Below are 12055 nucleotides of genomic sequence, written 5' to 3'. Positions count from 1 at the left end.
ACACGCATAGAGCAGAGTTTCAGGCCCAGGCAAGTCTTCCTGGGGCACTGCTGAAAAATTACAGAGCAAGAAATCCCCAGGTACTCACAACAGCGGCAGTCTGTCTGCTACAGATGGATAGAGAGATGAGCCAGAGAGGCAAGGGGGGTCATTTTTAAAACCTACCCAGTTTCTAAGAAGAACTTGATGATATCAAACTCTCTCCAGAAAAATAACTTGATTTTGAGAGATCAGCAAATTCTCACCAGAAACTGTGGTGCTGGTGTGTTTCTGACAACATAGCAGATGTCTGTCATGTGTCTTGACAAAGGAAAATAAAAAATTATTTGGGAGAGTTGATGAAGAGGACAGCAGGAAAAGCTAGAGAAAAAATACAATGGAATAATCAAAAGCAAAAGGAAGGGAGAAACAATGTCTAGAAATATCTAAGAATGGCTCTGATGTGTTCTCAGGGTAGTATCCTCTGTTCCAGATGCTCTTCTCCTCTTGAGGCTACCTCTTTTCTTGACCTGCTGTCAAACAAGTGCTCTCTGTATGACTTCCTCTCCCTCTCACTGATTTAGTCGTCTTTCTAAAGTGTTGGCTGTTCTTTCCCTCCTGCTTATTCACCTTTTCTCTTAGCAGTTCCTTCTTCCTGCCACCGTAGCATCCTTGATCATCATCATCTAGATTTTCCTGCAAATATTTTCACCGCTCCTTGTTGAACACCTCTCCTTTGCACTTGGGATACCCTTTCAAACAAGTTCACAAAATCCTAGTCCCCCGATCCCCTGCCCCGACTTTGCCTACAACCCCAGCTTTACCACGATGGTAAGATGGCAATGGCAAGGCAGCGGGCTAGTAAGGATTGACATTTACTTTTTAAGACAAATTTGAAATACTTGACAATGAAATTATTCATACAGGGTCATATGTCAGTGGGCCTCCGGAGCATTTCCAGGGGTTCTGTTAACAAAGAGACCATTTTAGGATAAGTTTAGCTTAAGGGGTTATCCTTTCCTTCTACTTTTCTATGAAAAATTAAATACAGTTGTGCCAACATATTATCCATGCTTTCTGTAGCCCTTCTTTAATGTCTATTAGTGACCTTAGGGGGTTAATTAATGCCAGGACATTTCACCCATGAACTGTTTTCTAATTCAATTTGTTAAATGCAAGTAACCATAAATAATTATAAATCAATTACTGAGTCTATTCTACACTTCATCAACCAAAAAAAATCATAACAAAGTATTTTTGAAGGTGATTGAGAAAAATGAACCGCTTCCATAAGGGTAGGCATTTGTGCTTCAATTTATCTTTTCCTTCACATAAAGCACTATTTGAAATACATTTTGCTAAATATGGGAACTACTTTTGTAGAAGAAATAATTATATTCTTAAGTTTAAATCTTCTTTTTTTCCAGCTATGCTCTAATGTATCACTGTACCTTAGAAATGTACCCTGGGGAAAATGCTTCTATTCTTCACTAAAAATCCATGAATAACATTATGTAGAAATTAATTTATGATAAATGATTTAAAATCTTAACCTAGAATGGCGTCTTATTCAAATGTCATCAGAAAAATGGCACCTCACCCGCAGAAAGGAGTCAAGGGATCCATTCTCCATGTATTCAACTACAATCATTACTGGTCTGCCTGCAAAACAGCAAAGAAACACATTAGGATTATAGACATATTATGGGGCTTTTATAATTCCAACTGTTATGCACAGATTATTCACAGTAGTTAAATATGTTACCCATTTTCAAAATCCTCATTTATATCACAAACACAATTCCCTGTGTTATTCTCTAAGAATTATTTTCTATCTTTTTTTTTTTTTTGGTACTGGATTAGCTGAATGTGCATCGTTTGCTCCAGTGTATTCTCCCCTTAAAAAGGATCAAAGAAGAGCCTGCTATTTCCAAATAGCAACACTTGCTGTGTAACATTTTGGAATATATTTAAGGCAAAAAAAATATTCATAAGTCATGTCCAAGAAATTACAAAGTCAGTGCCATTATTTTCTTCTCAAAGAAAAATATCTCAGTGATTTAGTGGCATACAGAGAGACAGATAGAAGGGGATGTCACAAAAAAAGCTCTCCGGGATTGGGTGTGTATATTGGGTGTGTATAATCCAGAAAAACTCTGAATTCATATGTTTGTACATAACATATACACAATGTTATTGAAATCAAAGTTTTGCTCAACTAGGACAGCTTTCCTGTATGGTTCCAGGGTGGGATCATATCCAAATTGAAGTAGAATAACATGTTACATTTAGTTCTTAAAAGAATATCCAAATCTGAAGATAAACTTTTAAACTGGATACTTAGCTAAATACCATTCCACTGCTGATACCCAGGAATAACCTACCACTCTAGAAGCGCTTGACAGGAGAGGCCCAACTAGCATGCTAATCAGGCTACACAGCAAGAAGTTTTTAGAACTGTTGATATTACAAAGGAGCCATTCCAATATGTATGGAATACATACAGTGGCTCCATTCCACTAATGTAATGAATAAGTATATTAGTAAGATTGGGAAGGAGGTAAAAAGCCTTCAAACGGCAAACTTTTCTTTCCCTGAGAATACCTGTCTCTTTCGGGGTTCGTGTGAAACTGGGGTGTGCCAAGTGGTGACGCCACGAGTCTGCCCATTTCACTTTCTCAATACAACAGTAGCTGTCCCAATATTTTTCAAATCCAAAGGAAGCCTCTTTCATGACTTTTTTTTCCTCTGCCTCTCAAGTTACTTTTGTGTTTTATTTGGATGAGGGAATGAGAAACAAACATAGTGTTCAGGGTGAGAAAGCCTAGAAGGGCATGATGATCGTTCCAGCACAATTGCCCATTTCTGTACGTGCTAACTTTCTGTTCAGTTTGGTTAACAGTGGAAGTGTTTACTAAACTGTCCACAATATGCAATAAGCCACAGCCAGGTATTTCTCCTGAGCTGTTACAGCTAACCTTGAATTTAAAAAAGTGAATGAGCTGTTTCTCTGTTCCTTCCCAGCATGTCAACCTGGAGTTCCAGGTACCCTGGTGATGCTCATTCACATAGTTTAGTCCAGCCTTTCTGGAGTTCCTCACAATATTCTCTCATTTCTTCTAATAAAATGTGGGGTTCTTTCTGTAGTCACCCTCATGTTTAGGTCCTCAATGAATAAAACAGTGCTTCATAATGTTGGCACAGTAGTACATTTTTTTCTGTGTGAAAATTCTCAGATGCCTTAATAGTCTTTTCGGATAGCCTTTCTGAAGTGTGAAGAATTACTAGCTTCTTTTTTTTAATTGAATGTTTAGTCTCAGCTGCAAATGTGCATCTGCCACCAAATCAATTTATATTCATCTGCATCCATTGGTTATACCCTGGTTTTGCATTATAAGCTTAAACGAGACATCACTTTTAAGCTCTTAGAGATCACAGCATTTTAAAAATTAATGTTTTCTTTACTTCAGCTTGCTACTGATGACTAGTTGTATAGCCTAGTCTTTTTAGTTTCAAGCACATGAATGACCTAGATTCCTTTACCTTTACCATTTGCTTACTGTCAAGGGGCTGACATCTCCATGTGAAAGGAATATTCTATAATCTAGAGAAGTAAACAAAGAGCAGCCTGATGCTAGAGGATCTTATTATACGCAGAAGTCTCTCAAGCAAGTAGTAATTTCTAAATTGTTGCAGACAACAGCATCTCGCAATAAATAGGGATGTAAAGCTGGCTTTCAGATGGTATATTTGGTCAGGCATAAGTTACCCAGAAATTCCTCTTTTTGGGTAAATCAACAACTAAAACACCTTTGTGGAAGATTTGCATTTGAAGGGAATGACAAATGGAGCTATTGAGCTTCAAAACAGTGCCCCTAGTTTCCTGTTAGTAATCCTTCGGTGCCCTACGCTTTCTGGAAGCTATTTTGTAAGGTTCTCCAGAGGTTCACAGGCTCTCATTACATCTTTTATACTCCTTTGATTCATATCCTTCAACACAAATTATTTTCACACTTATTTTGTAAAAGCAACTCTTAATTCTTCTACATTCTTTCACAAAATGTTCCCCCCTCCAAAAACTCCCAACAGACTGCACTTCATTTTGCTCAGACCAACAGTATGAACTTCTAGGCTAAAGTAACTATGAAACGTATTTATAGGCATTTATCTGTGGATTTAAAAAAGAGATTTCAGTATTTTTCACTGGATAATGTTTATGAGTTTTTAGACTGCTCAATGCGTTCCTTTAATCGCTTGAAATGATATGCCTTAACACAAAACCAGCTCTTCCACATGATAGCACAGGAATGGCATGATCTGGTAAATACACCCAAATAAGTAGCATTTGTCTTCAAACAGGTCACTGTATATTGGAAGATCAGCATGTCATTAAGTATTCGGGAATTTTGGTGAACAATAAATTTAGTCACTTAGGCCGATACCTTCCCACAGACTCAGTCTGTATCCCTCTCCATCCTACCTAAATCTCAAAAGAACTTGATGCAAGATTGTGTCAAGACACCACAAAAATGAACCTAGCTCCATTGCTTGATTATCTTAAGCAAAAATCTTAAATCTGGATCCTAACGCTAACTTCTCAAATAATCTTGTTTTACTGTGCCAGCACTTGATAAAAGCCATCCTGTTTTGGATGCAAGTTTAATGTTTCACTGAGGATATTTATGTATTCCAAGCTGGACTGTGACAGACAATACAGTGAGACTTTTAGTCAGCATAGTATTTGTCTTTGGAGTACCTGTAGATCAAAAATGTCTCGGCTATTGTTTCGGTTGCGTGAAGATATAGTAAAAAACTCTGCTACACAGCAGATTCCAGTGGGTATATTTATCATCAAAGTGGTAACACACAGGTTCTATTCCCAGCAAGCCATTATTTTGCAATAATTTTATAGGTTTACAAATTTCATACAAGGATCTCTAAACATTTTACAAATGTAAGTACATCAAGTGTCAGGAAACGTAAGGTAGGACGCATCTTGATTTCAAAGGTGTGGTAGGAAAAACAGGTTCAGAAAATCAGGTGGCCCTCTCCATCTAGTCAGTATAGCATACCCAGCCAGGCTGTGTTTGGTTACCAATACACAATCTTGTATTTTCTTCCCTAGCTCAGTACCCTGTAGAGGCACTGAAGTGATTCCACCATGTGTTTGCGCTGCAGGAACAGACTCTCCAGTTCGCAAATGGTTGAAGGAATGGGACTAGCAGTTGGCTCTGGAGAAGCTGGCTGAGCAGCTGACTCTGGCACATCCACCGGGAGAATCCAACATTGGGCATCTCAGTCCAGAGACCGAGTCACCAGTCCCAAGGGCAGGCAGTGGGAGACACTGGGCTTTCCCCTGTGAAAAACACAGATCCTGATGTGTATAGCTGTTGCACTCCATCAGTTCCAGATCTGGGAAACAAACTCTGAAAGCACAGCTCTACTTCTGATACCCTACATGTAACAGAGTGCAATCTGGGATGTCTAATCTCCAAAGGGTCAGAGGGTGCCAGCCAACCCCGGGCTTGTATAGAACAAAGTTCTTGGTAAGACAAAAGGCTATGGATGGCTTTAGTTAATGTTAGTTTCCTTTTTAGCTGCAAAGAGCAGATGTTATCCTTTATACTGTGGTACTATTTGAGTCCAGAAAAGATTAAGGTCTGTGCTGAACCCTATACAAACACAGAATACTGCTTTTGCTTTAAAGAGGACTACAAAATTGACTTTGAAAAATAATACTGGGAGATTTTTAAACTAGCATAATGTTTGCCTCTAGACAAAAAAAAAAAAAAAAAGAAAAACGGCTATTACTTAGATTATGAAAATCCATGTTGCTCTTATGGTACTAAGAAAGATGAATTCTTCATCCTCAAAACAAGGACAGGAATGAAAAAAGGAGGGGAGGCAGAGAAGTCTCGGAGAGAGCAATCTTTGATTATTTTATCATGGGGTAGGCTAATGCAATTCTGGAAGGCATTGAATTATTTTCCTATATTTTTGATTGCTTACACATATGAAACATGGACATCTTTACTTGAAGAAACAAGTTTAAGGATAAACAGCAGTGGGAGGTGATACAGATGGGATTCAGGAAAGCGCTCAGGGCTCAGAAGGACGGCACAGGCTGCAGCACAGAGACAGCTGTGCCAGCGCCGCTTGAGCCTGCCTCATGAGCACCCCTGAGAGCTCACACGTAGCCCCAGGGAACTCTGTACAGGCAAGAGAGCACACGCCAAAAGGCACTCCTGTGACCGACGATGGCATGGGTGCACCTCACCAGATAGCTGGACACCCAAACTCTAGTTTAAAGACTTGACTAATTCAGGTGAGTGTTTTCACACGGATGCAGGCATAGGCACTAGACAAGTATCTGAAGAAGAACCGAGTGAATTTTACAGTCAAGGTCCACATAAGAGAAGGCACGGAAAAAGGACACTGAAAAAGGTGTCAGCTTCGGCTGAGGACTTGGCATAAAAGACAGAGGTCAAGAGCAGGAACTAAGAACTGCAGATACTGCTGGAGGAGAGCTCACAACTTCATGTTTGAATTGGGGGTGGACAAAATATAAAAAGTTTGAAGACAGATTCAACGATCAAATCAGCCAAACAAACCATTCTTGCAGCAGCTTTAGATACCGAGCAGTCCTGGAGTAGGGAGTATGGCAAGAAAATAGACTTTTAAAGTAGAAGAATTATATAAGTAGTGTTCTGAGGCAATAGGTTTTAAACCCAAATATGGATTTTACACACTACATATATCACATTTAGCATTTGCAAATGTGTAACAAATTTATCATTTTACTATATACTTAAGACAACAATATGAAATTGTATTTATACATGACATTTATTGATACCATAGCCACATTCACCATTTTCATAATTTCTGTGAAGCTATAAATATTCCCACCTCACTGTCCCCCAACACCAGACACGCGTCTGGGTTATTGGCTAAAGCAGCTTCCCCTGCTTGCACAATGCACATGGAGTAACGCTGGCTCTGGCAGATCCATTTCAGACTCCCAGCATCTCAGAAAACCAGATCAAACATGCAAGAGCAGTATCAGTGCTTTGCATGATCCAGGGAAAGGATATGAATTTCATCACTCAGAACTTAGATGAACCTGTAAAACATGCGGGGATTATTCACTGATTTGATGCAAATACTGCCTTGTGACAAGGGGCTCACTGGTTTTGAGAAGTTGGGGTTTTTTTCCCTGAGAAAGTTTTTTCCCACCCAGCTGTACTGTAATGCCATTCAAATAAAACCAGCATAAATGACAAACATTCTGTATTGATGTGCTGCCACCTCAGAATATGTTATCATTTTGTATTTTCTATTGAACAATCTGCTTGACATTTTCTTTAATAAGCAGAAATGCAAAAAAGAAAAAAAGCTGTACATTCCAGAATAATGTAAAATACCAGTCATACTTAAAACTCACATCGCATATATTTTTAGTTCTCTTTCTAATTTTTTTCCACAACACAAGATTTTGATACGGTGTAATTTGAGTGGTAGAGTGATGAATAAGGAGGAGAATTTGAAGTGTCATATCAATGACAAAATATTCAGCTTGTTGTCTCCTGTTGTCATTTTAAATAATGCAGCAAAGCCCACTTTAATGAATTTTGTATGTAAGATTAATCCTCCAAAAAGAATACATTTAGTACATGCTCATTTCTACAGTCTTTACTTATAATGAAATCTTCAATACCCATCATGGGAATAGATCTGTTAACATCAACAGAGGATATTTATTCTTCCACTCAAATCAGCAAAGGCTTTGAATCTGCTCCCCAGTTCATATAAGAAAATATTGCTCCATCACTTCTTTAGCTCAGAATTCGTGTGTCCAGGTAGCCTCTCAGAAGTCACCTCCGTATCAGGCATTTTTTCACTCCAAAGCTGTGTTCTGCTTTTGGTTCCCCACTAACTTACCTCCTGCTAAAGCTAAAGAGATAAGACTAAGAGCAAAATGTACAGGCACTCCCTCAGGTAGCGCTGGGCTTTTCAGCACTCCAATAGCGTGCAAACTTCAGTGCACTGAAGTCTGTCCCTCACTGAAATGCCCAGGGCTCGGAAGGCCGTCCTAGATCTCACACTAGGTCTGTTCCTTACATACTGCTTCAAATAGGAGAACCATTTGCTGTAGCACTGCAGCTTCTTCACTCCGGCTACTAACAATGATGCAGTTGTATGCATCAGAGGAGAACTAATTTCAGCAAATAATGAACAAAAATTATATTTTTCCATAACAGAAAACCAATGGAGGAAAAAAGAAAGAAAGAAAACGAATGATTACGCAAAAAGCATTTGAAAAATAATTCTGCTGGGTTTTGCATTGTTAGCCCAAATCAATGCACGTGAACCCAATGGGAATTTTGCTGCAAGCCATCCCACTTGCATTACTGACTTACATTACAGAAGGTCTCAGACTAAGACCTGTGTTCCAAGAAGCCTCAAAAAATAGAAGTTGCAGTTCCAACCCCCTTCTTGAGACTTCAGAAGCTAGAGTTTGCAAACAGGATAGCACTAACATAGATACATCCTGCTGTTACAGGAAATCACACAGATATAGCCTACTTATCTTGCTGTTAGTGCTCTTTCTATTTTCCTGTATCTATACAACACTTCATTAGTTAAGTTAGTTTAGTTAAGGGAAGATACCTTTGCAAAATCAATTGATAAAAATACAAAATACATGAATGAGCATAAGTTACTGTCTATTATTTAGCAAACTAGGGCCATATAGCTGTCACTACTAGCTGAAGAAGATTTAGTGTATCAACACAATCTGAAAATATTGTTCTCTGAACTGTTTATCTATAATTTTGTATTGAATACTTCTACACTCACTACCTGGGAACCCACTGGCAAGAATTTATGCCTCTTGGTATAATTTGGAAGCCAGGAAACGTCTGTATGTGTACTTCTAAAATACCTTCTCAAATCCTCTGGCCTAGCCCTCCTGCAACAACAAGCACTGAAGACAGTTCTCCTGCTTTTCATATGGCAAAGGGAGAGCGTGCTTTGGACAACAGAACTTTTAGCAGTCTCCGGCATGCTGCTTCTGCAACCCCTAATCCACATCAATCCTCCAGTGTGCCTACAAAAGATATTCTGGAAGGTTTTGAGGAAAGAAAAGTGGAACTGTAACGAGAAAGCAGTTGCACCTTTTCCATTATTTGTTTTCTTATTCTTGTCTTTCCATAAGAGAAGCAAATGGAGTGCAGTAGAGGGTAAAAGCAGAACAAGTAGTTGTTTGTCACTAGTTGGAAGCTGGGTAGATGAGGGAGAAATAGTGGCTAAAATTATACCATAGAAATACAATGACTGGCCAAAATTTCGATATTTTCTGCATTTATACTTTCCAGCTATATATCTTTTAAAAAAAATTGCATTTCTTTGAGTTTCCATGTGTTGGGTTGGTTATCTGTATTATCTCTTTCTACATACTTATTAGCATTACAAATACAGTATGGATGAAAAAATTCCTGTTTTATTCCTGCTGCTTATGTTTACATGAATATTATAAGCAGAAATAAAAAGGAAACACCTTCATCATTAGGGTGAGATGGCTTATTAGAATTCAGATATACTCATATGGAGGGGAACAAGAGCTGGTGCCTTTGTAGACCAGCTCTGAAAGCAGCTGCATGAACTATTCTAAGAACATCTAATGCATCTCATTTGAGAGTCTTACACTATTTTTCAAATTCTAATCTATAAACAGATAAATCCATGCTATGTATGGTGAAAAGAGAAGATGAGGTGAAGTGACTTGGCTGGGTATCACAAAAACCAAGTCCTCAGCCTGCAAGAAAAAGCTGTGGGAACCACTGTATCTGCAGAAAGTGTGCACAAAGAGGCTTTGCATTGTCTTCATGTTCCCCTGATCCTGTGAGGGCAGTGTGCCAGCCTGGGCCCTTGGGATAAACTGATGTACCTTAAAAAATAATGTGAATTATAGCAGTTGCCCAAGAACTTCCACAGGTCGTTACAACAGCTGATGTTTGCATCAAAATCTTGGTCACGTACCCTGGAACCATTCTGTCATCTCCATGCCTTATAAGGACCACCTTATACTGACTTGAAAGAGGTTTTAAGAGATGACAAAATCACAAGTCACAACAATGAACAGAGCTCAAGGATTGCATTTTTGACCATCCTATCTCAAATACTAGGTTATATCGCCCCATTTTAACCCAAGAAATCCCATCAATAAAGGCAGTCTTTATCAGCGTATTAAGTAGGAGGGAGAATGTAGACTAGTTTCTTTGCAAGAATAGGTAATTTGTTAATGACCAGCCACAAAAAATTTGGCTGCTCAGTTTTAATTTAATTCTGTTCGGGGGGGGAGGAAATAAGTTTTTAATAGAACTGATTCTGGCATAAGATTTATATTGCTTGAAATTTGACTTAGAACCCTAAAAATTCCAGCACTTTCACTTTAGCACTGAGGCAAAGAACAACAACAAAAAAATCTGTAATAAATAACAGATTCTGTTCAGATTCAGTTTAAGAGATACTTTTGCCCAGTTAGATTAACCAAAACAATTCACCTCACTTTTTTTATAACCGAATTTCAGTATATTTCACTTAATCTAATAACATTTCACCCTTAAGTTACCCTTAACATTTTCAATATTCATACCACTCTACATCCTCTTGTGGAAAGAGCAAGGGATGTTCTTCGGTTCAAAATTAGTCCACAGAGTCTGACTGCATCAAGGATCACTTGCCCTATTGACCCCAGAGCATGTAAAGGAATTTAAACAAAATTAAGTCTCTGTATCAGGGGCTTCTGCACTTCAATATTCAGTATGCCATGATACATAACAGGTACTTATGAAACATAAGAAACAAAGCTTATTTAATCTCTATTGTGAATTTACCCATTATCATAGGTACTTTATATTTAGAAGCTGTAAGCTACAACAGAAACTTGAAAATGAGAAAAATAAAAAATTGCATACATAAGGTTACAGTAAAACATGTTTTTGTGCTTTCATAAGTATAATGACATGGTTAATGTATTATTTTAATCCTATTCTGAAATGTCAGGGCATTTTTTGATTATTCATTACTATGCCTGATTGTGATCTTTATAAGATTCTGCATGTCTTGCACTTTAGAATATCCTTTATATCCATTTACTATTTGAGCACACATGTTTTGCTCCTATTTTGCTTTGGTCTACATAAACTTTAAACTTCTGAGCTATACAAAACTGATAAGCTACCACCTCCTCCTTCATTGTTTATGAGTATCTTGCTGCTTTCTACACATGAGAAAGGCATCATTTCTCATTTCAAGAAGCAGTGGAGGCCACATATCAATACTCCTGAAGTTTCTGAAATCCACAAAGAAAGCTTCAGTTGTAACATGTGTGAGTCGCTAAATCCAAAATTAAGAAAACAAACATCATGAGTCAGGGCTTCAACAAATAAATGATGCACTGGACCTAACACTGTGACATTTTTGCAATCTCATGGGTTTTTTTCTTATTTCTCTTTGAGGTTTTGTACCTTCAGAACATGAAGCAATAGCTAGCAATAGCTAGCTAGCAATATCTAGATTTTTTTCTGAGAAAGAAAAAGGCATTTCAAGGGAAGGAGGCAAATTTTCATAACTATGCATCACAAACAGGTCATATGAGTCAGTCCAGAATTGTCTAGTCTTCACCAACTGTATAAGGCACCTAAACAGGCTTGTTAAATACCAGTGTGTAAAATCCAGAGTTAGGCAGATTATTTCCTGTACACAGTATTTGGGCCTGGGAATGTTACTTCAGCAAGTTGAATTTGGTAAAGGTACACTGGCTTCCTACCTAAAACAGACCAAAAAAACCTAAACATTATTCAAGTTAACTATTCCCTCTGTCTCCCACCTCACAAAACGTCAAACAATTCTGAATCTGCTTTCGCATCCAATGCTTTCCTGCTGGGCTAAAAAGGGAGTTCAGTTTTTTTTTTTTCCTTTCTTCTTGAAACAAAGAATAACTGTGTGTAGCTTATTTACAAATACATTTCTGTGTGTATCCATCAGGCTCCTCCAGCTCTCCTCTTCCTCT

The 12055-nt window shown here is 38.2% G+C and overlaps 1 protein-coding gene across 15 annotated transcripts in view; it reads right to left on the bottom strand.

Annotated features, from left to right (window-relative positions):
• The window catches only part of EPHA6 (EPH receptor A6), a 532902-nt gene that overhangs the window by 74387 nt on the left and 446460 nt on the right, over positions 1–12055 (bottom strand). For all 15 annotated transcript variants that reach the window (XM_075515531.1, XM_075515576.1, XM_075515552.1 and 12 more), the window contains one exon: positions 1580–1641. In XM_075515531.1, coding sequence (XP_075371646.1) covers positions 1580–1641 — 62 coding nt within the window. The remainder of the gene's footprint in view (positions 1–1579; positions 1642–12055) is intronic.

The sequence above is a fragment of the Mycteria americana genome, chromosome 1 (genome assembly GCF_035582795.1).
Source record: "Mycteria americana isolate JAX WOST 10 ecotype Jacksonville Zoo and Gardens chromosome 1, USCA_MyAme_1.0, whole genome shotgun sequence".
Classification (NCBI taxonomy): Eukaryota; Metazoa; Chordata; class Aves; order Ciconiiformes; family Ciconiidae; genus Mycteria; species Mycteria americana.
Note: the sequence above shows the minus strand (reverse complement) of the source record. Positions and strands in the feature narration are given on the sequence as shown.